Genomic DNA, 22982 nt, shown 5'->3' with positions numbered 1-22982 from the left:
CTTCCAGTGCCCAACGGGGCTGAGGAGAAATCTGGAGAGGGGCTTTTGACAAGTGTCTGTAGGGACAGAACAAGGGGGAAGGGCTTTAACCTGGCAGAGGGGAGATTGAGATTAGACATTAGGATGGGCTTCCCTGTCAGGCGCTGGCACAGGGTGCCCAGAGAAGCTGTGGCTGCCCCATCCCTGGCAGTGTTTAAGGCCAGGTTGGATGGGGCTTGGAGCAACCTGCTCTAGTGGAAGGTGTCCCTGCCTGTGGCAGGGGTTGGAACTGGTGAGCTTTAAGGTGCCTTCCAACACAAACCATTCAGTGATTCTATGAATAGCACAAAAGAGGTGGTTGTAACTCCCACCAATGCATCTGGCATCCAGAACAGGCACAAGAGCAGTATGTGGGTGAAAGCAGAGTTCCCCAGGAGTTTCACCCCGTTGTTCTACCACTCAGACAGCAATGCTTTGGGGGTGTGTGGAAGTGGCAGTTTTAGCCTGCTCAATCTCCAGCACAACACCCTTGACAAGATCACTGCAGGGAGTTGTGAGAAGCTCTTTGTTCCCCAGAGCAAGAGGCAGGCGAGTATCTGACCGGAGTCCTTGGCTGAGGTTCAAGATAGCAGCTCTGGCCTCTGCCATGGCAAACACTCTGAAGAGGCAAAGCTGGGGTTGCAGTACTGCGAGAAGCCTGCACTCTGCCCAGTGCTTTTATGTAATACCAGTGATAAATAATTGCAGTCTGTTTCAAACTTGCTGGGGGGAACTGGCTCCAGATGAATGGGACTGTTGAACACATCACCGCCTTGGGAAAAAACCACAAAACCAAGACAATGCAAAACCCAATGCCTCTATTTAGAAGACAATAATACATTTTTAAAATACATTTCACTCTCTAGGTCTAATGGAAATACTCCTCCACAAGAATATTCTTTTCATCAGGGGGAAAATACCTTTGTGATCTTTAAAACAAATTTCTGCTTGACAATAAGTGTTATGACTTCTCAAAGCCCTATGCCTACCTTAATACGGAGATGTGCTTTTGTCCTCAACAGTCAACTGCCAAGTCTGCATTCACATTAAACCAGCTGACAACCATGCCACCAATACCAGTGGAACAAGAACACAATTTCTGAACCCTCCACCATCAAGAACAATGTTATGCTGTGGGGTGGTTTGAAAAAAACCCAGACCTTAAGGAGAAATGCATCCTAATATGCAGTGGGGTCCTGTTCCGAGTTACAATAGTGAAGAGGTCTATACAACATCACATCTCAAATCATCAGCCTCCTTTTACCTGGGAACTAGAGGTGGTGAACAAGGTTTCACTCAGTGTTCTGGATTAGTTGTACAAATATATGTGTGAAAGGAGTGATGACATGAGTAATACACAGTCAGTGCATACTGGTAGTAAGTAGCGCACAACACTTGACAGAAAAGATAAGCCTAGGCCTACAGCCCAATTGTCTGTTGTTCCAGGGCACACAGGAGCCTGATGTGTTCCAAGAAGGTCCTTTGCAGCCCACACTCTCAAGGCCATTTGGAAATGTCCCTTGTCTTGTTTCTGTATTGATTCAGGCCATTTTATTTTCAACGATACAGTGGTTATGATCATCTATGGTTGTCAGTGCAGGTACAAAGAGAGTGCGGGGTTGGAAAAAGCAGGATCTCAAGCAGTTTTAAAATGTAACTTAGCTGTTTAGAAAAGTCTCCTCCCTTCAGGACAGTGCAGCTTCTCTTCCATCTCTATACCACAAAAAGTTACACCTGACACAATCGCTTCTCTGCAGTAGAGAATGCTGGGTAGTGGTAGTTGGTATTAGGTCAACTCTAATAGTTTATTCTCCAAGCTCATGTGTTAAAGGAAACCTACTAAGATGTCCTGATGAGCGGCGACCTTTCATCTTCCGTACTCTGAAAGGAAAAGAATCACAACACAGCAAGTTAGATGTGGCACATCAGAGGGCTTCCATGATGGAGAAGCTGCATGGCTGAGACTCCAGACAAGAAAGGAAAAAGCTCTTGGCTCCTACTCCTAATTGCAATTTGCTGTAAGAGAACCAGCAGTGCACTATAAAAGTACCAGAGGATGGGTGGCAGCTTGGGCAGGGACCTCAGGCTCACAGCAGCACCTTACAGATGATAGGAGGCCTTAACTGCCATGTGTGGAGGGGATCACAAGGAAAGCATTAACTAGCTGAATTACTTTTGTTTGCAAAAAAAGCAACAAAGGCAATGTAGAGAAAACATGGAATTTAGGTGTCCCATTCTCATTTTAATCCCTGTACAATGAATGTTCAGGATGTTCAGGAACATCCAAGAGAGATGATGTGAAGCTATACCTGTTGGTTGGGCAGGAATGCCTGGAACAGGGACCTCAGGCAATGGGACAGTTTTGACTCTCTAGTTGAGCCAGCCAGTAACAGGCAAGCTTAAAAGCTCAATGGCAAAAGTCTCTCATGTAAAGGAACCCGAAGAACCACTTTTGGTTCATGAGAGAATCAAGAATGAAGCCAAGAGAGCCAAAGATCAGCTTCTCAAAGCCACCACTTGAGGCTAGGAGGCTGGAGACCTTGCTGCCAAAGCGCCACCACTGCTACCACTCCCAGGTCCTGCTGGACTAAGACAAAGCATATGAACAGGGTGGCTGGGTGCTCTGGAGGTAGGTATGAGTGTGCTTTCTCACACTGTTAAAAAGTAGTATTTAGGAAACACCATACAAGCGAGATCACGATAAGACAACAGCAACTACGGGGAGAAAACAGCCTACTAGAGTACCCAGTCTATTTCTCTAACCAGAGGATCTGTAGTTTGTCTTGTCCGAACCTGACCGCCTTGCCTATAAGGGTGAAATTTTGGCATCAGCTTTCAGCATGACTAGCAACCTTAATGCCAGCACATCACTTTATGATACGACTTTTCATAAACAGACCTAGAAATCAGTACTGTCTGGTGAAAACTTTCTGCATGCTGCTGTCTGTAAAATTCACCCATACCTGGGTCATAGGTTTGCGTTATGATGCTGAAAATTGTTTCTGAGAACACTGACATACTGTGTTCTGACAGTGTTCTTAATTACAGTGGACTTCTTGCACCTTATCCACCAGGGTCCTCTAGACAGGCTGATTCTTTCACTGCTGTTGGAAAGGGAATCGGGCACAGGACACATGACCTGCCTTACCACATTCCTCTTATTAGCTCCATTCCTTTGCTTTGGCGATTTATTCTGAGTCTATTAGAACTTCCCTTCCCTAGAAAGGTCACGTTAAACAAAAACAACATATAAAAACGTTTGTGTGCACAAAGATACTGAGCAGGTATAAAGCAACAGAAAGAAAATCAAATTCAGGCAGATATACAGTAAGCAAGGCCAAATTCAAATGGTGCTGACCTCTTCACTTATTCCTCGGGACCTGCACGCCAGCACGATAAAAACAATCCCAAAAACAATTCCTAGAGCCATGATTACGAATGGGATTCCAATTACAACACTGGCTTCCAGCAGGACATGCTTGAGTTTGCTGGCAGATGCTTCATCAATCAGAACACTCTGGAAGAGAGAGATGTGAGGAGGTAAAAAAAAGATTGATCTGTGTTCTTCCTTTGTATGAGACTGCTTTACATAGTCTATATTTCAAAAGAAAGTAGATTTTTAACTCTCAGTTTAGGCATGGAACAATATAGGCCTGCGATAATGATGTACATCATTGAAACTGGTCCCCTAGAGTCCTCCCTGAATCCAGTTAATTCAGTGATCCAGCTAAAGTATAGGAGTATTCAAAACAGATTATGCAAAAAAGGATGTGGTTTTGTGAACTCCTACCTCCTCATCTGAGCATCCCTTTTCCTCATGGGCCTTCGACCCTTTCAAAGACCTTTGAAATTAAAGACTGTCTGAGAGTGTTTTGCAGGGCTGAACTTGATGCTATGGTCAACAAACAGCAGAGGATGTTAGTAAAGAAACAGCAACAGCTTCCTACCTATCACTGTATGAAAGTGATCAACACCATTTTCTTTTCTGGTTAGCTCCGAACCAGTGTTTTTGCCAGCATAAACACAGCACAAGGCTGCAATGAAACAACAAAAATACTTACCTCATTTATATACATCACTGGGAAAATCAGCGTTCGGATGTTGCCTGTTTCACTGTGTGAGAAAAAATCAACAATAAAAAATTACTGGTTCACAACTTTTCAACTTGGGGGTTCTGAAGACAGATGAAAATCGAACAACGAATGAGGAAACTGTCCCTAAAAAAACCCTCTGGGCTGTTCCTTCTTGTGGTTGATTTTCACCTGCCTCCTGGAGTAGAACAATCTCATTCTCCAAGACTGATAGAGAATTCTGTTTTGGGAGCAGTGGCATATTTAGGGGCTTGGCTGGGAGGAAAAGAGAAGGATCCATAAGAGGCCCATTAATCACCAGCTGAATGGCAGATTTGTGCTGGTCAGCAAGAACGCTAAACTAAGCTGATGTTGAAGATGATTTATATTTGCAAAACACCGAAACTATTCTGCAAGGAACATGCTCACAGCAGCAATCCCCCATCCCTCCAACATTCGGCACACAGAACATAACAGCTTATGCATCAGTTGTGTTAATGTAACAGTTCCTAGACACTAGAAAATAAGGTGGTGCTGGTCTGAAGAAACATCTTCCAGGCATATCAGGCAGGTAAAATACTTCTGTTTTACACAATATGTAGCAAAGCTGTGCCAATAAACACAAGCTCAGAGGATTAGTAGAAAGAATAGCTACCACACAGCCTTAGTGGTAAGTAAATCAGTATGTTAGAAAGACACAAGATGCCGGGAACTGTATTTCTGCACAACTGAGCTGCAATTTGGGGATATGCCACTCAAACTGGAATACCCAGAAAACAAGACAGAATCCACCTGCAGCAAAGAAGACATAGGGCATTTTACCCACACATTACTTGGGATTGTACCCTGTTCGTGTTTGTAGGATTGTACTGACTGCCTACATTTCAGGACAAAGATTTCCCTTTACCTTATGAATGCAGTCACAAACAAGATCCCTCTACCCGATCAAACAAGCCCTCTCTTGCCTGCTGTTGTAAGACACAGCACTTGGTCTGTGTTTTGTGCTTGCTGGGGAAAGGCAGGGGCAGGCCTCCTGCCTTTTCACTTGGTTTTCATGTGACCACTGCTGAGAAACGATGGTAACTACAGTATTTATCTCCTGCAAGCTGTGAAGAGTAGTATGACATATCCTCACTGCAACGAGTTTGAGCTGCACTCCATGGTGGCAAACACTCTCTGTGAGCAAACAAGCCAGCGTGATAAATGCACCACAAGCACCACATGGACCTGGTCCATAACATCTTGCTTTTCTTGAATACTGCTTTTACTCTGCAGATGAAACTGCAAAATCTACTTGATCTTTGAGAAGAGAGGATACTGCCACTTACAGCTGAAATCTGACTGGATTTCTCTCTCTACCACTTGCTGCCTCCAACCAATATTCTATTTGAACACTGCAGACAAATTATTGTGAGTATCAAATCAGATGTGATGTATCCACCTAGCAGCAGAGAACACTTACAAGAATTCAGGTAATTTTCTGATGTGAACATTGACCTGCATCCTCTTGGCTGCTTTCAGGACGAGCCCTGTCAACTGGGGAATGAAACAAATCAGAGTATCAACAACTAATAAAAGGGTATGGCCACAGGGATAATGAGCATGAACACAACACAGTAAGGGCTGCAATGGGATGCACAGGAATATTTTCCTCATTCGAGCAGCAAAATTTCCTATGGAGAGTGGGTGGGAGGGGGAAGGTGCCATTTTGTGGCAGTTACCAAAAAGCTGGGTAAGTGGGAGCAGGGTCACGGGAAGAACCTGGTACCAAACCAGATACCAAGCAGCAGCTGCACTAGTAGTCCAATCATTTTCTCATAGTTCCTTAAGTTCCTCCTGCTTTGTCCTCCTGATTCTCTCCCCCATCCTGCTTGGGAACGAGTGAGTGAGCAGCTGTGTGGTGCTTAGCTGGGGCTAAACCACAAGTGTAAAACCACCACAGAGCATCACTTCCAAGCTCCTCATATTTCTGACATTTCATGCAGAAAATGCCAACAACTCTTTAAACACCCATAAAAGATGTAATCACTATGCTTCTGTATCTCTTCTCTCATGACTCCATGCTATCTAAATTGAGTCCAATACCCATGGAATATAGATTTCCTCTCTTGGTCCACATACCCAATTTTTTCAGCTTGGGCAAAACACAGTCAAGGTAATACTCAGATGTTTGGGATGGCAGGGTGAACCAGAAAAGGAGCCTCACCTGTTTCTAAGAAATATTTTAATCCCTTCATCTCATCATTACCAGTCTGATGGCATCTCTAATTGCACAACACAAAGGGAAACGTATTTTAATTCTTGCCATCCAGCAAAGTTTGCTCTATACAAGCAAATCCAAGTAGTCCAGTTCCACATAAACTAGTACACCTTCCTTGAGGTCAGTGTTGACAGACACCACCCAAGAAGGTGACCTAAACCCATGTGCTTGGATTCCCTATATAACCCTTTTAAAAAGGCTGCACTTACAGGATTGATGTCCAGAAACGTCTCGTGGTACTCTTTTTTTGGGTGCATGCCCTCTATGTCTTCTACAAACTTTTGATCTGCTTGGTAGAAATGTGGAGCTGATAGAAATATTGGAGCTCCTAGAATGTGAAAACATAAGAAGTCACCACTTAAACAAGACAGAGCAGGATTCAAGGAAGTCTGTGAGAACCCCAAAACTCATCTCTGTGCCATTTACACTGAAAGGAAAAGTCCATTCTGGAGCTAAAGAATCAACACTCTTGAAGTGCTGAAGCACAGCTTCATGTCTCATGTCTGGTACTTCCTTCTAATTCCTTCATTTAAATAATTGCTGGAGCAGATAGGATCTGACAAGAACATCCCCTCAGATTGCTGCTGCATTTTACAACCAAATGATCGCTTGCTGGTGGCAGATCTCACTGAGCACAATCATAACTCTACAGGCCTCACCAAAGTGTCTTCCTATATTTCAGGCAGAAAGAAGCATGCTCCCCACTGACGTTCTTCCAGTCTGCTTCCACACCCTGGTAACATACCTTGCTTACAGACACTGACGTTGAGAACACCAGTGCCAGGACAGTTTCCTGGTGGCACGCAGAATCCAGCATTGCCTGGGTTAACTGTCGTGTTAGCAAATACCATAGCAGAGGGCACAAAGCGGTAGGTTGGGATGCCTGCAACAGTTCCCGAGCTGTCGTACACAAGGTACAAAGATCTGCAAGGAGGAAAAGCCAGACCCCAATTTGTTAATTCCTGAGCACTTGTCTGTGTATCTACTTAAGTCTGCAGTAGTCTACAGCCTTCATTTAAGCCCAAAGATGTTAAGTATTACATTTATTAGGCTTCTGATCAGCAAATGCGCATTCCATCACTCTGCTGCTGCACAGAATAGATAATCCTGTGCCAGCTGTGCTGCTCCAGGGACATTAATGCCTGCTTCCAGCATCTCAGGGTCTTACTGTAGTCCCCATGCTGCTATTGCCTCTTGTGTGAGACAGCAACTGTATGTATTACCAAGAGGGACAAGGAAAGAAATATAGAACAAGTTGGCAAGTCCTGAATTCAGCATAACATACATCTATATTGATTTAAATAGGGAATTTCAGCTCAGTTTGGGTGTTCACAGACAGGGAAATGGCCAAGGGAGGAGATGAGGTGGAACATAAAGAAGGAAACACCAAGATTTTCTGCATCTTGTTGCATTTCAAACAGCATTATGTCAAGTCATGAATGTCTAAAGAGGACAATCCAGGTTCTCTAAAAAAGCAGGGCAGAGAGGAGGACTTTGGAGGAAAGAAGCTTTGGGCAAAGTTGATGTAAATCCTTCCATTCATTCCATGACTAGGCTCGCAAAACAATCCAGTCTGTCTTTCCAGTCATCTTCCAGATTTTCACTTCATGTTGAAATAGCACTTCCTTCACTTGATGCAGACTGGGGTTTCTTTAATGTTAAGTCTCTCATCCTTCATACCATGAATAACTGCAGAACACTCATAATGTTAAACAAAATCACAGGAGGAAAAGCACCAGCCTAACATGAAATGCCAAGAGGAATGGATGTAAATGCTCTGCTTTAGAGTCTGAGTTAACATTTTCTTCTCATTACCTGCAGAAATCAGATGAAAAGATATAAATGTTCTCATCTTTGCTAATCAGCGGGTGAAAGGATGTCCCATCTGTCCCATTGATCATGTTACATGTCTCTGTTGTCCACCAGCTCAATGACCTGAAGAAAACCAAAAAAATATAGTAAGGGCTAGAATATCTTTGAGCAGTGGTCATGCTTTAGGAAGTTCATCTTTTGGCTTCTTGGTAACACAGGCTGCACACTGAAGAGGTGCTGGATACCCAGGCACAAGCTGCCCCAACCTTGGCTCTGGGTACAGAGCAGTAAGAAAGTGGGTGTCTGGGAACACTGGCTGTGTAGATGTGGGAATACTGTCCCAACAGTTGGCTGGGATGGGTGTCCTACAGAAAGAAAGGGAGAGAGGGTCCCCTGTGCCAAGAGGCAGTCAGGGGTTCAGAGCTGAGTAGTCCCAGCAGTCTGCTTACTAAAGGCTGGGATGTCTTCCCTTCAGAGTTATATGATACATACCAAAATACTGGGGGGCTGGCCTGAAGCTGCTAAGAGCTATAAGAGAACCCTTTTTTGGAGAACAATGCTTATCTTCATACAAAATGTTAAAAGGGACAGATTTTGACAGAGACCACACTGAAAAACTTACTCTTTTCCTTTCCATTCCACAATCCTTGAGAAGTTAAGGTAGTTGATTTCCCCACTTAGGAAAACATATTCTCCATCATCAGTTCCATTCATCTGCAAACAGATACATGAGTTTTTACTCACTCTGCTCATTTTGTAACACCCAGCTTGTAACTGAAATGAGGTGGCAGGAGTTTAAGCTGTCATCACTTCAAATCCACCTCAGAAGTGATGGACTCCCTGGGAAGTAAGTGCAATTCATTAAATTCCACTTGATTATCAATGAGGTGGAAGGATCTGGCTAGATTCTTACCCCTCCCAAATAAAGGAAATTAAAAAAGGCTAATCTAATGTTACCTTTGAAATTTGCCACTGAAAGAAACTGCCCTTAGCAAAAAAAAATAAACCCACAGAAAATAACCTGAGCACTGCAGATGATCTCCAAGAAACAAGTAGTCTCCAAAGCCCATGGATGTGCAACCAGAAACACTGTGGAAGTCAGTAACAGCTCCAGCATGGAAATAACATGTCATTGCAATCAATGACTAAGGAAATAGGTCAGGAAATGTTCTAGTAGTTTGCACAAGTGGGCCTGCAAAGCCCATGTTATTCAAGAGAGCACAGGCAATAGTGGAGTGATTTGTCCTTGGGAAGCTTATCCATACCTGATAAAGAGAAGTCAAATAAAACACCCACAGCTGTGCCATAGCCAGTGCTTAGATCCAGCTAAACTGAAGAGGGAACACCCTTTTGCTGTCCCTGCAGCCCATCTCCAGCCTTCCTAACTGCTTAGCACCAACATCGTTCCCATGTAAAGCATCAGAAAATCTTGCATGCCGGTTACCTTATGAAAGAAACCAAACACTGGATCTATCTCAGGATGTAAAAGATGAATGGTTGACAAGAGCCTGTCTTTGTAGCCCCACAGTAATTCATGGACAGTGTGAACTGTGAACAGGGATTCTTGGTACAGAAGCAGCAGCACCTCTGTGGCAAACTGAAGAGGGGTTGACCTGGTCCACTCCATTGCAGTCTGACAGAGTATCAGAATAAGAGAGAAATAGTCAGATTTCTTGTAGAATAAGTAATACCATCCACATACAAACACAGACATGTTTCAGCTGTCTTTTTGGCTTCATTCTTTCTGCTCATGGCAAGTAAGTGCTGGTTAACAGGTTCTCCAGCTTTTCTCCTACAGGGATGTGCTCTTGGAGGTTCCTGTTCAGCCTGGCACTGCGACACCAGCTCAGTTCCATGTCATTAACTGCCATAGCCTTAAGAATGGATTTTAAGTGAAATGTGCAAAACTGCTTTCTAAACAGCCTGGATTTCACAAGTATTTTCCATCTGAAGACATGCTTTGAATTCTAGCCTTAGGAAGTCACAGTTTACGCTTTGAAAAGACAGCAATTTCTCCAAAATGCAAACAATACCCAAATTTATTTCCTTTCTAGTTGCCAAGTGATTCACAACATGTCTTTAACAAAGCAAAACCAAAAGAAGGGAATATGCCTTGGGCAAACCAACCTGCAGTTCTCCTCACGCTACCTGCTATAGTGAATCACTGTAACAAACCTGAACAGGAGATAATCCTTACCACCACTCATATCCTGGGAGGAACTGTAAATACACTGACTGTCTTATCTGTAATTTTTAGTAAGCTGAGTCCTATCTACTCCTTTATGTAGTGTGTTTATGTATTCATTCATAAAGTCAGAGAAGGCATTTTTGGAAATGTTGACGGGAAAGTAGAAATGAATGCATTCTGTAATGTAAGTCAATTAAACTAGTACAGGGAGTAAAGGCTTAGTTGCACAACCAACAAATATTTTAGTACAGTCTACTTTTGGAAGGTAGGACAGCTTCGGATCTGCTTGTTCTCATACTGTTCCTGTATGAGACCCAAAATGATAGTCTGCTTCTGATCACCCAAATAAGACTTTCTTTGCAGAGTACTTTCACCTTATTCTCCAGTTTCACTAACACCTGGAAACCCAACAAGCCTGATCTCTGCTCAGCCCTGCAGTGTGTGTCAGCTTTCAGCACAAGGGTGAGGCACTAACACTAGAGAGATGTACGGTGAAGGAGCAATATCATAAAAATACACCACAACAGTCCAACCCAAAACTAAGTGCAGTATCTGTCCCAGATAGAAGCTGCCTCTCTGGTTCTTCAATCACATTTATCTACCACAAAGACAGAGAGAGCATGAAGCAACAAGCTGTGAGTTATGAAGTGTGTTAGGATGATTTCCTAGCAGAAATGAAAGAGAACTCACCACTGCAGGAACATTAACTGTTCTAATCAGGTCCACTTGAGGGTCTCCAACTGACTTCTGTGGTTCAAATACATACGTCTTGGGATTCAGAGCAGATACTTTGGTACCATTGTCCAAAAACTGAACGTGCACTCTTGGCCTGTATTCTCTGAAAAACAAAGTGTTTGTTCTCTAATTAAGTTAAATAAGTATGCATGACATTAATTGCGATTAACTTATGGCTATTCTACTGCTTTAAGCACATAAAGGGCAGGAACAGCTCAGTAGGAGTGGATTAATTTTTGCTTCTGCTGCCATCAGCCACAGAACTCCCCTTTGTTTCAGTGTAAGCTGAATCAGACCTCACGGGGCTATTTCAGAAATGTCACCCCACATGTTCAGTTCAGTTTGTATTTTGCCTCATCTTTAAAAACCTCCAAGGAAAGAGAACAATTTTAACAGTACAGAAGGATTTAGAGGCACTAGATATGGGACTGCCCTTGAAGTACAATTTGAAAACTACACTTTGCTTCAGGCAAAATCCACTCTCAGGCAGAACAAGATGTAGGCTTCATGTAAGTCTCATTAACCTGACCTAAGAACCTACCAGCATCTTACTGCTTGCTTTAAAGTACTTTGCACTAGGACTTCTGGGCTTCCATGTAGCATGGCCATATAAAAAGCTTTATTTCAGCTTTTCTCCTTTAATTTTCAGGCAGAAATCCTGGGCACAACAGAAATTCAACTGAATTTTTGCCCTGAACTACTCATGACCTGGGAGGTTATTTCTGTTACTGTCTACACACTCAGACAAGCATCATAAAACTCAGGATTGCTGTCAAACAAGTGCAGTTGGCAAGAAACATCAAATGCTACCTGCTGGCACGATGAGGAAGTCACATCTTAATTACCCTGAGACACAGCTCATAACCATAATTCAATCCATGGCCACTACCATCTTACAAAGAAGAAGCACACAATTCTGCACAAATGGCTGGCTTGGGCTCAAAATGAGCTATGCGTGTCCCTTCAGCAAAGGGGAATGGCAGGTTGTCTGCCCATGGCATGAAACCTTTGGTGTACATATGAAGTGAAATGCTCTGCATTTCCCAAGTCTCCATTCACTCAGGGGTTTGTTGGCTTTTTCATTGCTTTGCATCTGGTGTAGATTTTAAGCCCCAAGGTGTGAAAGTGAATTATTCTGTGATATCCTGTGCTATGATGTTTTTTATTCCTTTCAGATATTACATCCTATCACGGCTGCACTAGATCCATCAATGCAGCTGTATTAATCTGGTTCAGGCCTGGAAAGGCCTGGGAAACTGTTCCAACTATTTTCCATCTTTCTTACACAAACAGCAAATCTACCACTCTTCAGCATCTCTACCACCAAGGAACATTTTGGTCTGGCCACACTTCCAGTCTGACTTGCCACGAGCCTCTAGTATAGCAACCTACTTTATACCCAGGGTTTGAACTGAGGGGATGGCAATGGACAGTTGTAAGTGCCTTCCCTAAAATAGGCCAGAGTTAACCTGAGAAGCCTCTCCAAGTGTAAAAGGGTAGGAGAGGAAAATTGATTAGAGATACAAGTAGGAGGATCTCAGATGTTAAAGACAAAAAGCTGTGTATGTGTGCAAGAGCAAGCAATATTGAAGTGTTCTTTAGGCTTGGGCAGATAAGCAGCTTGTACTTTATAATTATTTTATATGCTGCAGATTTAACTTCCAGGATTTTAAAATGCAAGCACTACATTGGTATTTTTGTGGGGCTTTTGTGGGGTTTTTTGAGTTACAGAATCTAACTCTGTTGTTCTAAATTATAAACTGCAGGAAGAATATGCAGGAAGAGATTATTTAGCCTTCCCACCTCCTCTCTGTCACTCTGCTTGTCTGAGCCAGTTTACTTCCAGCCTTTCTCCCCAGTACCCTGTTTCATAAGAGCACTGAGCCACATCCTTCATGTTTAGGGCATTTTAGGTGTTATGCCACATGCTAAACCTAAATGATTTTTTTTAAGGCTTTGCTACACAGGGCCTGTGAGTTAAAGTTGGTGTTTATCCTCTGGCTCCAGCATGCGACATCCCTCCTTTCTCCCTCTCCTCCCACATGCCTCCTCTCTTCCTCCACCCATAGCTGCAGTCTCGTACCAGCAGTGACAGTCAGGCAAGGATTAACACATCTGCTGGAAAAGAGCACTCCATTTCCTAATTTTCCTCTTCCTTCTATCAAACTAAGCACGGAACAACCAAATCCTGTTTGGACATGTCAAAATCAGGCTAACCAAACAAGCCAGAAGCAACTGAAACAGGCAACCTCCCTCACACTGCAACAAACAATTTAGGGAGAGTCTGCATCACCCAACTGGCTCACAGCCAGCCTGTGGTGTTGCAGGGGAAGGCTCTCCCAGCCAGCCACAAACCAGAAGCTCCAGCTGGGCCTCCCCCTGGGAACAGACCAACCCAGCCAGCTACACCACCAACCCCATCCATCCCATCACACTCTCTCATGGATAAGGTGAAGCTTCACAAGTGGGGCTATGCATAACACCCAGGAGACAGCCAGAACTAAGGAGAAAAAATTAAGGTAGCCAAGGGGACTGAGTACCAGGCTGCAGAAAAGCATGGGCCTATGTGGTTTCATGTAGGTGTACTACACCTGGAGCTGACCCTATTTATCTTCCTGACAGAGAATGCATGGCTAGCCAATTATCAGCATCATATTAGAGACCTGAAGAAAAGATTAGGAACTTATTATTAAAAGATGATGTCTTTTCTCCAGCCCCACCAGTTTATCTAAGATGAGTTATTTTGCCATGTAGTTTGCCAAGGCTAAACAGACACAGTACTGAAATAGAGAGGAAATAGGGAAAAAGACTGATGGCAGAGGGTGAAGCAACGCTGAGGTGTGGGAGGAAAGAAGCAGAAAGGCAAGATATACTGCAGAGGCCAAAGCTACCACAAAGGCTCTCCCTTTTATTCTACAGTATCTTTTTTAAACACTAACAACCAGATTCTGATCTTTTTGCAGCATAGATAAAGACATCTCCTTCTGGCACTGAGCTGGTGCCCAGACTGAATGAGTGTGTGTGACTAGAAGTGAGTCTGACAATGAGAAATCAACCTTTTGCCATGGTTTTCGTATCTCTGTAACTTCAAAGACCATACTACTTCCTGTCATAGCACTACTCCTGGTTTCATTTCTCGAAAGGAAAACTCATTTGTAAGGTGACTTTAAAATCACTCTGCATGCAGCAGATTGTTTTGTGTGCAGCCATATCACACAGAAGGAAAGTTCAAGAGGCCAGATAAAGTTCCAACATTGCATGTAGCTGTAGTAATTCTATCAGTCTGTACAAATGGTAGATATGTCTCAATCCAAGTTGGTTTTACAGTGGGGTTGGCTGAGGAAGATCCTTATAGTACCACTCTCTAACTGGTTTTCTGGCCACATTTTACCAATGCAAATTGTGCAACTTCAGCTGGGAGGTAACTTCTGAGTGAACACATGAATCATCCTCTCCCCAGACTCTCAAACCTCACACGACTGTTCTTTTCTCAAATAAGACACTCTACTAGGCTGCAAACAACTTCCTCTGTGTCCAGAAGCTGAGGAATAGCAGCAAACAAGCAAAATCTTGCCCAACATCTGACAGAACTCTGTCTTAATCCAAAACTAATCTCAGGTACTTCAAATGTCAGTCTAGTTGTGCTGTCTGGGTGGTGTATGATGATGCCTCCTTGAATGTGAGTAATCACACATTAATAGCTAGGTTTTCCTCCTGGAACTGGCTCCCAAGCACTCTGGATCCCACTTTCTGGCTCCCTCACAGGCAACAGGTTTAGTGTGATGTGAAAACAGTGAAATGATGATCCTACCGGTAGGTGTATGGCCCTATTTCCTCTACAAGAGGAGTATCGCCTTGAAGCACTTCCAAAGGATTTGTCACATTGAAGAAGTAGAACTGCATGTAGACTGGTGGAGGAGGATCCTCCCAGGCTTCAAAGGTTTCCGTGCCATTTTTCAATACTGTTCCCTAAAACAAGAGGAAGATAGATTAGCTGTTAATGATAGATGCTGTAAGATACTTCTGGAAGGAAGGAATTCTATGCCCTTAGAATAAGCACAGGCAATAGAATTTGAGACTCCAATTCTACAATGCTTATAAATACATTTTTGAAGCATCTCACTAAATATCAACAAAATCAGACACATGCTACAGGCTCACAGGCTAGGGGCATACCTTTATCAGCTTTGTTATCTACTTCTTTCCACAAACACTTCTGCCTGACATTTTTCAGAATGACGACTTACCAGCTATCACACAGTGATCCTGTGCCAGCAAAACCCTAACCTGGTATAAGATACCATGAACAGTTAGTGTCCTGAAGCAACGAGAGCACATGCAACTCCAGACCCATGGGCTCTCAGTCTATTTTGTAACCAATAAAACACGGACCTACAAAAGACAAAGCTATAAATGGTTATTTTATGAGAGAAGCACTTAAGTAATGAATCAGTAATTTCTTTACCTACCAGAACAAACATGTTATAAGGAAAGTCACAACCACAACCTCTAGGTAGCCGTAATAGAAATATATATTATAGGTCTCAACCCCTTGTTTTATTACCATTACATTTGAGTTAAAACTCATCCCCAACTACAAAAGTATCACCACCAAAATCAAGGTTTTTCATATAGTTACAACACTCATTCTGCCACTGTGGTGGTAGTACAGAAATTTGGCTTGCAGAGTGGATTTTGCAGAAATAAGCACAAAGAAAACTACATCTTTGACAACTGTATCACCTGTAGGCAGAAGGGATGGGGGAGATCATTTGCAATTCAATGGGTCTCATCAACACATGCTCTTTTTATTCTTTTGAGAAAACAAGTCATATACTGTAAATGCGAGCTGGAAAGCAGGCCAGACTGGACAACTGCCATTCCTTGGTTACTGTTTATGGGGCCTTCACTCACTTCATCAGCCACAGTTGCCTCAGGACTCATTCTTCGCCCTCCCATTTAAGGAGCTGTTTTCTCTCCATGTAGTTTTTCATTTTGAAGGACTAGATAAAGAGAAGACTGTTTCAAAGACAAATTTATTGGCAGGAGCTTGGAATGGCAGCAGTATTGCTGAATGGCAGTGAAAGCCAACCCAGCTGGTAGCACTTCCCAGTTGCAGCCTGCTTCCCATGGGGCATTTCAAGCCACGTATTCTGTGCACACCATGAAAAAGAACTTATTTTAGACATGCCTCAGGAGCTTTCAGCATTTCTTTGGAACTACAAGCACCTCATATACACCATTTCCTACATAGCCCAATGCTTTTGATCCTGTATACTTGTGATCTATGACAAGGAGGCTCATCTCTGTATTCAGACAGAGCTCTCCTGAAGTTGGTTTGTAGGATCAGGAATAAGAAACCTCCCCATATCAGATGTAGTGTTTCCATGGTTCCACCCTAAACAGCTGGGAGCAAGACAGCAATGTATCTAAGATGCCTCCAGATGACCATGATAGCTTTTCTCCACACGCAAATAACCACATTCCAAAGTCAACTTATACCCAAAGTGGTGATGTAGTGAACTACAGATGTCTGCTCCCTTCCTAAGTTGTAAAAAGCTCACTTGTGAGAGCACGTGCATGAAACACCACGAGTATAAGCGTGACACTGACAAGCAGAGTAACTATCGCCTGTCCTTAACCATCTAAATCTAGGGATTTGAACTGTTCCCTAACAACTAATGTGCAATGTTTAAAAAAACAAGTGCACCCTGGTCATATTCATTCCAGTTTTAGGCTCCAGTTGATCCCTTATGACGGTGAGATCACCTTTATAGTGTTCAGGGAGGCCATGGCCCCCTTCCCCCCTCTCCTGAGCTAGATTGAACACAAGCTCCTCAACTCAATGTATCAATGCTAAATGTAAGGTGTGTTTCTGTCATCCTCTGTATATATACACGTATGCATCAGATTACATGCAATAAACATTAGTAAGAAGGAAATGCAAGAGTCTTCCTCTGCAGGTCAGTTTAAACACAGGCTTTTGAAAGTTTGAAATCACAAGTGATCCGTTGGGAGATGGGCTATGGAGCAAAAGGGTAGTGAAACAAAGTCATCTGGTGACTTGTTTCCTGGATCTGTCTGGCACCATTTGGATCTCCCACAGAAATGACATGTCTGTTTATAGCTCTGTACAGTGACAGCTCCAGTTACAAACCCAGATTCACAAACCTCTGAGCTGGAGTCAGGCAGACCCTGGGAAACTCTCAATGAAAAATGGTAAGCTCTTCAGTTTTCACCAAGTATTACCCAGTGGGTCTGTTACATGGTATTACACAGCCTAGAGCTGAGAGAAAAACAGAAGCACATCTTTTTGAGCAAAACATATGTCCATATCCCTCAGCTGGTGGCATCCAGGGTTAGCTCTGCTGCCTTTCCTCCACACCAGAGCAGTGTCTGTTGTTACACCAGTGGGTTTTTTCATCAGAGCTTGTGTTCACTACTAGGGTGGGCAGCCTGCAAGATACTGAACACGGCACTGCTTTTTAATCCAACATATGTAAAAGACACAGCTCTGCTGTCATTATTGCTGCTGTATTGTAAGGCCAGAGAATCAGATTTTTCATCTTGGACATTTATATGCAAGTGTCCTGGGTTCAGCAGTAGCAGCCATTTTTCTCCTTAGTAGCTGGTGCAGAGCTGTGGTTTTGACTTTCAGCCTGGGAACAGCACTGATAACACCAATGGTTTTAGTTGTTGCTCAGGAATGTTCACTCTGACCAAGGACTTTCTGAGTCTCATGCTCTGCCAGGGAGGGGAAGTCGGGAGGAAGCAGAGACAGGACACTGAACCCAAACTAGCCAAAGAAGTATTCCATACCACAGCACATCATGTCCACTATATAAACTGGGGGCAGTTACCCAGAAGGGCTAGATCACTACTCGGGTTGGGCTGGGTATTGGTGGGTGGTGAGCGATTGTATTCTCTTCCCTTGTTATTTCCCTTACCATTATTGGTGGCAGCAATAGTGATTTGTGTTACAGCTTAGTTACTGGACTGCTCTTATCTCAACCCATGGGGTTTACATTCTTTCCATTCTCTCCCCCATCCCTCCAGGAGCACTAGTCCAGGAGGGAGCAGCCTAGAAGCCTCAGAGAGATACAACACAAGCACATGTACAACGTAGGGTGTACCTACTGCAAGATCACAGGCTAAAACAAGTGGACAATTATCATCTACTGTCTACATTCAGAAGCAGAGCAGAGGTTCTCCTTTCCAAGTGGAGTCCACACTCACTTCAAGTGTGCCAAAGCATCATTCCTACTCACTTTATTTATCATGCCAGTCCTGAATTTGCAGCTTGTTTGCTGGTGTCTTGTCTTGACCATGCTTCACACAAAGGAAAGCAAGCTTCCCTTACACAAAGTCTCTGTTACTGTTAGTGATGGGGGGTGGGAAATGGTGCTGAACATTTCTGTAACTTACACAGAAAGGAGCATCTCAACTGATCCTTCATAAAAGCCTCCACTTAACTGTGCTAGGAGTTCTAGTATTTCAAAATAGACAAGAACAGCAAAAACTGATCAATACAGAAACTAAATCAAGGGATGAGGTATCCTCCCTGTCCTTTTGGGTCCTAAATGCTCCAGAAAACCCAGTTCCAGAGATGGCTGTCAGCCAATGTCCAGTGACACTTCAAGGGTTTAGAAGACTTGTTTGCTAAAATAATCAGTGTGAGGTATACGGCATAAAGAATCATAGAATCCCAGACTGGTTTGGGTTGGAAGGGATCTTAAAGCTCATCCAGCTCCAAACACCTGCCATGGGCAGGGACACCTTCCATTAGACCAGGTTGCTCCAAGCCCCTGTGTCCAACCTGGCCTTGAACACTGCCAGGGATGGGGCAGCCACAGCTTCTCTGGGCACCCTGTGCCTCACCTGAGGCAGAGGACTGATTGCCCAGGTTTGGAATTAGGTGTACAAATCAAAGGTGTTTATATTCATAAGCTGCAAGCTTATGGCAATAAAATACATAATCATGTACCTAACAGAGAGCACAAGGCAAGCACTGGTAGGAGCTAGGAAGGACTTTCTCCTGTGGGCACCTAATCTATTCTTGCTCATTACAGGGTTTTTCCTATTATTTGCTGGTTTTTCAGGTGTCAACCCCTGACAATGAACAGATACTCATAAGCTGGACATCTGAGTGGCATGGCACCCTAATTCACAAAAAGCCAGCAAGACTGGCAAATAACACAGAGGATAAGTTGATTATCAAGGAAGCATGACACCAGGCTGGATTCCCCACTCTTCCCACACCCTCTCTGTACCCAGGCACCCTGCCTTTGGCTGGAAAGGATGCACCACAGAAACCCCTTGCTGAGAGCTAAGCAATCCTCAGTGGCTCACAGGTCCTGGGTTTGGACACAGGCATGCTCCAGCTGCTCCAAAACTCAACTGTAAGTCAGCTCTGTCTCAGGACTGCTGACAAGCTCTCAAAGGAGCATGGTGCTGGAGCATGTCCAAAGAAGAGCAATGAAGCTGGAGAGGGTTTAGAAACAAAGTCCTATGAGGAGCAACTGAGGAAACTGGGGTTATAACAACAGTCTGGAGAAAAGGAGGCTCAGGGAAGTCCTTAATGCTCTCTACAACTACCTGAAAGGAGGATGGAGTGAGGTGTGAGTCAGTCTTTTCCCAGGTTACAAGTGATAGGACAAGAGGAAATGGCCTCAAGCTGTGCCAGGGGAGGTTTAGGCTGGATATTAGGAAAAGTTTCTTCACCAAAAGGCTTGTCAAGCACTGGAACAGGCTACCTGGGAAGTGGTGGAGTCCCTATCCCTGAGGGTATTTAGAAGATATATAGATGTGGCATTTAGGGACATGATATAGTGCTGGACTTGGCAATGATGGGTTTATGGACGGACTTGATGACCTTAAAGGTCTTTTCCAACCTAGATGATTCTATGAACTACCTGTCATAAGGAAAATCTCTTGCCCTTGCTGCACCTCCTCCAGTGACAGAGCAGTTGAGGCTAGGAAGGGCCAGAGCACAGAGATAATGCTTCATGTCCCATGCTGTGCCTTGCAGAGAGCTGGAAAACGCTCAAGTCCTGCCACATTTCAAAGGCAAATAGAGATTTGTCTATTTGCACAAAGCTGCACACATGGTTACACAAGTGACAGCAGCTTTCTAGACTACACATGAATGAGAAAAAGTTCATGTGAGATAAAGCCCACGTGGAAAGCAGCTGAATCAGCAGAGTAACCGGGAACATGCTGCTTTGGGGCTGAGATCTGCATGCTGGAGTTTGGGTGTGTGGCTCCCACAGAAGTCCAGGAGGGAAGCAGTGGCTGGCACAGGGTACAGGACACTGGATTCTGTACAATCCAGATGTACACCAGCATGAGCTGAAGAGTGGTAAGCAGGGAAAGACTGAGCTCTGGAAACTTTATCCTGCATTACTGAAAGCTCTGCTGAGTGAATACCAACTTACTCTTACATAATGAACCATTAAGGGTAAGGAGCATGCGGCTAAGAGGTAATACGCATAAGGAGGATCACGCCTAATTCCTGACAGCTCTACACTCTCTCATCAAACCATGTTTTTATACCCCATTGCTCTTTTGATGAGAGCATGAAACAGACTCAAAAGGATGAGTTCTACTGTGATGCAGAGGATGGTGGGGTCCTTTTCAAAGACCTCTGATCTGAGATATGAGGCTGCACACACCTTTGCAAAGTTGCGCTGCTTTGCCTTGGTTTGCATGCAACTTTGCATACATGAATACGCACATCGCCCCATACCTGGCTTTCAGACTGCCCTAGAAAAGGTACAGGCTAATTATCAGATGACTTCAGGATAGGTCAGAATAACTCACCACCCTCTACTATGAGGGTACTGACGCCCTGGCACAGGTCGCCCAGAGAAGCTGTGGCTGCCCCATCCCTGGCAGTGTTCAAGACCAGGCTGGACACAGGGGCTTAGAGCAAGCTGCTCCAGTGGAAGATGTCCCTGCCCATGGCAGGAGGTTGGAACTGGATGAGCTTTAAGGTCCCTTCCAACCCAGTCCAATCTGTGATTCTATGATAAACCATCCACTGCCCCTGCTACATTCCAGCAAAGCAGAAACATGTGCCTGAGAACAAACTCTATAGGAATAGCTGTATGAGCAGCTCCTGAAGAGCAGCTGACACACTGCCAGGCTGCTTAACCTATGGTAGCTTCTTTTTTTTGGCTATCCCCCAAAGTTTACAAGCACACTTCAGAGTGCCACAACTTGCTCTACGATGACTGGCAACCTGAAAATGCACTTACGAAACCCAGCTGATTTAAGGTAAGACAAAATAGCTTCTGTTAGGAAGTGCTCCCTATAAGTAAGTAAGTAAGTAAGTAAGCTCCCTATAAGTACCCCAAAAGGCATTACTAACATGGCTGACTCTTCTCACTAGACCACTGGATGAATGTAAAGAGCCAGTATGAGAGAGGAACAAAAGCTTGGGCAGACCAGCAACCCTGAAGGGCTCTGCATTCATAACCATGCTAGGCTGGGTGTCCCCAAAACGTGCTACAAGCACCTTGTAACAACAGGGTGAAATGCTTCACTGTCATCACCTAGCCTGGGCTACTACCACGTGTTTCAGCCCATAGCACCCCTGGCTGTGCTCCAGAGGCAGCAGCAAATGAAGCAGTAGAATAAGCTACTGTACGAAAGCTGCAAGAAATCTATGACAGGGATGCCCATGGCAGGGGGGTTGGAACTAGATGATCTTGAGGTCCTTTCCAATCCTAACTATTCTATGATTCTATGCGAAAACGGGGGGTGCTTTTGGTGTCTCCTGCTCACCCCATCTGCTACAGCTCTGGAGAAGCCTTCTCACTACAGCTGCTTCCTCACAGCCAATAAAATCGCTTCGGGAGAACAGAATTTTCTCCTATTCACTCAGTTTTCACGCAGCCAAGGCCCAGTGCAGCCTCATATCCATCCTGAGCCCTAGCCCAGCCGGCTGATGCAGGGCAGGAAAGGGCTCACTGCCCAGGGATGCTCCTACCCTCCCCCAGCCACAGCTGGTGCAAGGAGGAAGCTGTACCCCGCCGCCACCCACCAGCCCCTTCTTCCCTCCCTCCGTTCTCTTCCAGGATTCATTTGAGAGGGAATAAAGCAGCCAGAAGGGACTGGGGTGGGAATCAGGCCGTGCTCTCACCTGCTTCACCTGCAGGTCCACCACAGTCTGGAAGACGTGCGCTACCAGCAAGGAGATGCTGGCGATGAGCAGTGTCATGGCCAGGACCCCCACGGTGACGAGGCACAGCGACTTCATGGCTCCAGCCGAGGAGGCACCAGGCACCGCCGCCGCCAGGCCCCGGCCCGGGCGCAGGGGCGGACGCCCGCTCCGCTCCGCCCCGAGCGCCGACGGGCCGGGAGGAGCCGCTGGTGCCGCCCGCCCCGCAGGGGCAGGAGGGTGCCGGTGCCCGGGGACCTGCGGTACGGGGAGGGCTGTGACCGGCTGTGACCGTGCCCTGCTGACCGGCAGAGGGGGAAAGGGCTCCCAGCTGGTGTGTGTGTGTTCCTGCCGGGAAGACGAGCTCCCGCTGGCACAGCTGAAGTTTCCGTGTGTGCTGGGATGCAGCTCCCGATGCATCTTTAGAGGATTGTCTGGAAAACAAGGAGGAGAACAGCTGTTCTTCGGCAAGATCGGAGGATCATGGAATGGTTTGGGTTGGAAGGGACCTTAAAGCGCATCCAGTTCCAACCCCCCTTCCATGGGCAGGGACACCTTCCACTAGAGCAGGTTGCTCCAAGCTCCATCCAACCTGGCCTGGAACACTGCCAGGGATGGGGCATTTGGTTTAGGGAAAAACCTGAAATGGGGTGTTAGGTTTAGGAATTAGATTAAGGAAAAACTTGCAGGGAACAAGAAGTGTCTCTAGGATGACTTAAGCTTCACAGGGATCAGATT

The 22982-nt window shown here is 44.8% G+C and overlaps 1 protein-coding gene across 2 annotated transcripts; it reads right to left on the bottom strand.

The window, feature by feature from the left end:
- Positions 1 to 814: 814 nt before the first annotated feature.
- SCARB2 (scavenger receptor class B member 2) lies at positions 815 to 22411 on the bottom strand. Of its 2 annotated transcripts, XM_031043395.2 has the most exons (13): positions 22227 to 22411; positions 14895 to 15052; positions 11039 to 11186; positions 9605 to 9793; positions 8783 to 8874; positions 8164 to 8283; positions 7094 to 7272; positions 6558 to 6676; positions 5551 to 5624; positions 4080 to 4131; positions 3377 to 3535; positions 3167 to 3236; positions 815 to 1899 (listed from the first exon to the last, which is right to left on the bottom strand). In XM_031043395.2, the coding sequence occupies exons 1-12, from the start codon at positions 22341 to 22343 to the stop codon at positions 3207 to 3209; spliced, it is 1437 nt and encodes a 478-aa protein (XP_030899255.1). In that variant the 5' UTR covers positions 22344 to 22411; the 3' UTR covers positions 815 to 1899; positions 3167 to 3206. The 2 variants fall into 2 exon arrangements, with proteins under 2 accessions (XP_030899255.1, XP_005142789.1); XM_005142732.3 differs by lacking the exon at positions 3167 to 3236.
- Positions 22412 to 22982: the final 571 nt, after the last annotated feature.

This window comes from Melopsittacus undulatus, chromosome 7 (genome assembly GCF_012275295.1).
Source record: "Melopsittacus undulatus isolate bMelUnd1 chromosome 7, bMelUnd1.mat.Z, whole genome shotgun sequence".
In the NCBI taxonomy this organism is placed as follows: Eukaryota; Metazoa; Chordata; class Aves; order Psittaciformes; family Psittaculidae; genus Melopsittacus; species Melopsittacus undulatus.
The sequence above is the reverse complement of the archived record's forward strand: the minus strand, read 5'-3'. Positions and strand labels throughout refer to the sequence as shown.

Bases quoted from the DNA above. Each gene is read 5' to 3' on its own strand.
- SCARB2 (XM_005142732.3), bottom strand. From the start codon at position 22,343: ATGAAGTCGCTGTGCCTCGTCACCGTGGGGGTCCTGGCCATGACACTG. The intron at 11,187-14,894 runs GTAGGATCATCA...TTTGTTTTTCAG, and splicing joins ATAGGGCCATACACCTACCG to AGAATACAGGCCAAGAGTGC. The intron at 5,625-6,557 runs GTAAGTGCAGCC...TTCATTCCCCAG, and splicing joins CGTTTCTGGACATCAATCCT to TTGACAGGGCTCGTCCTGAA.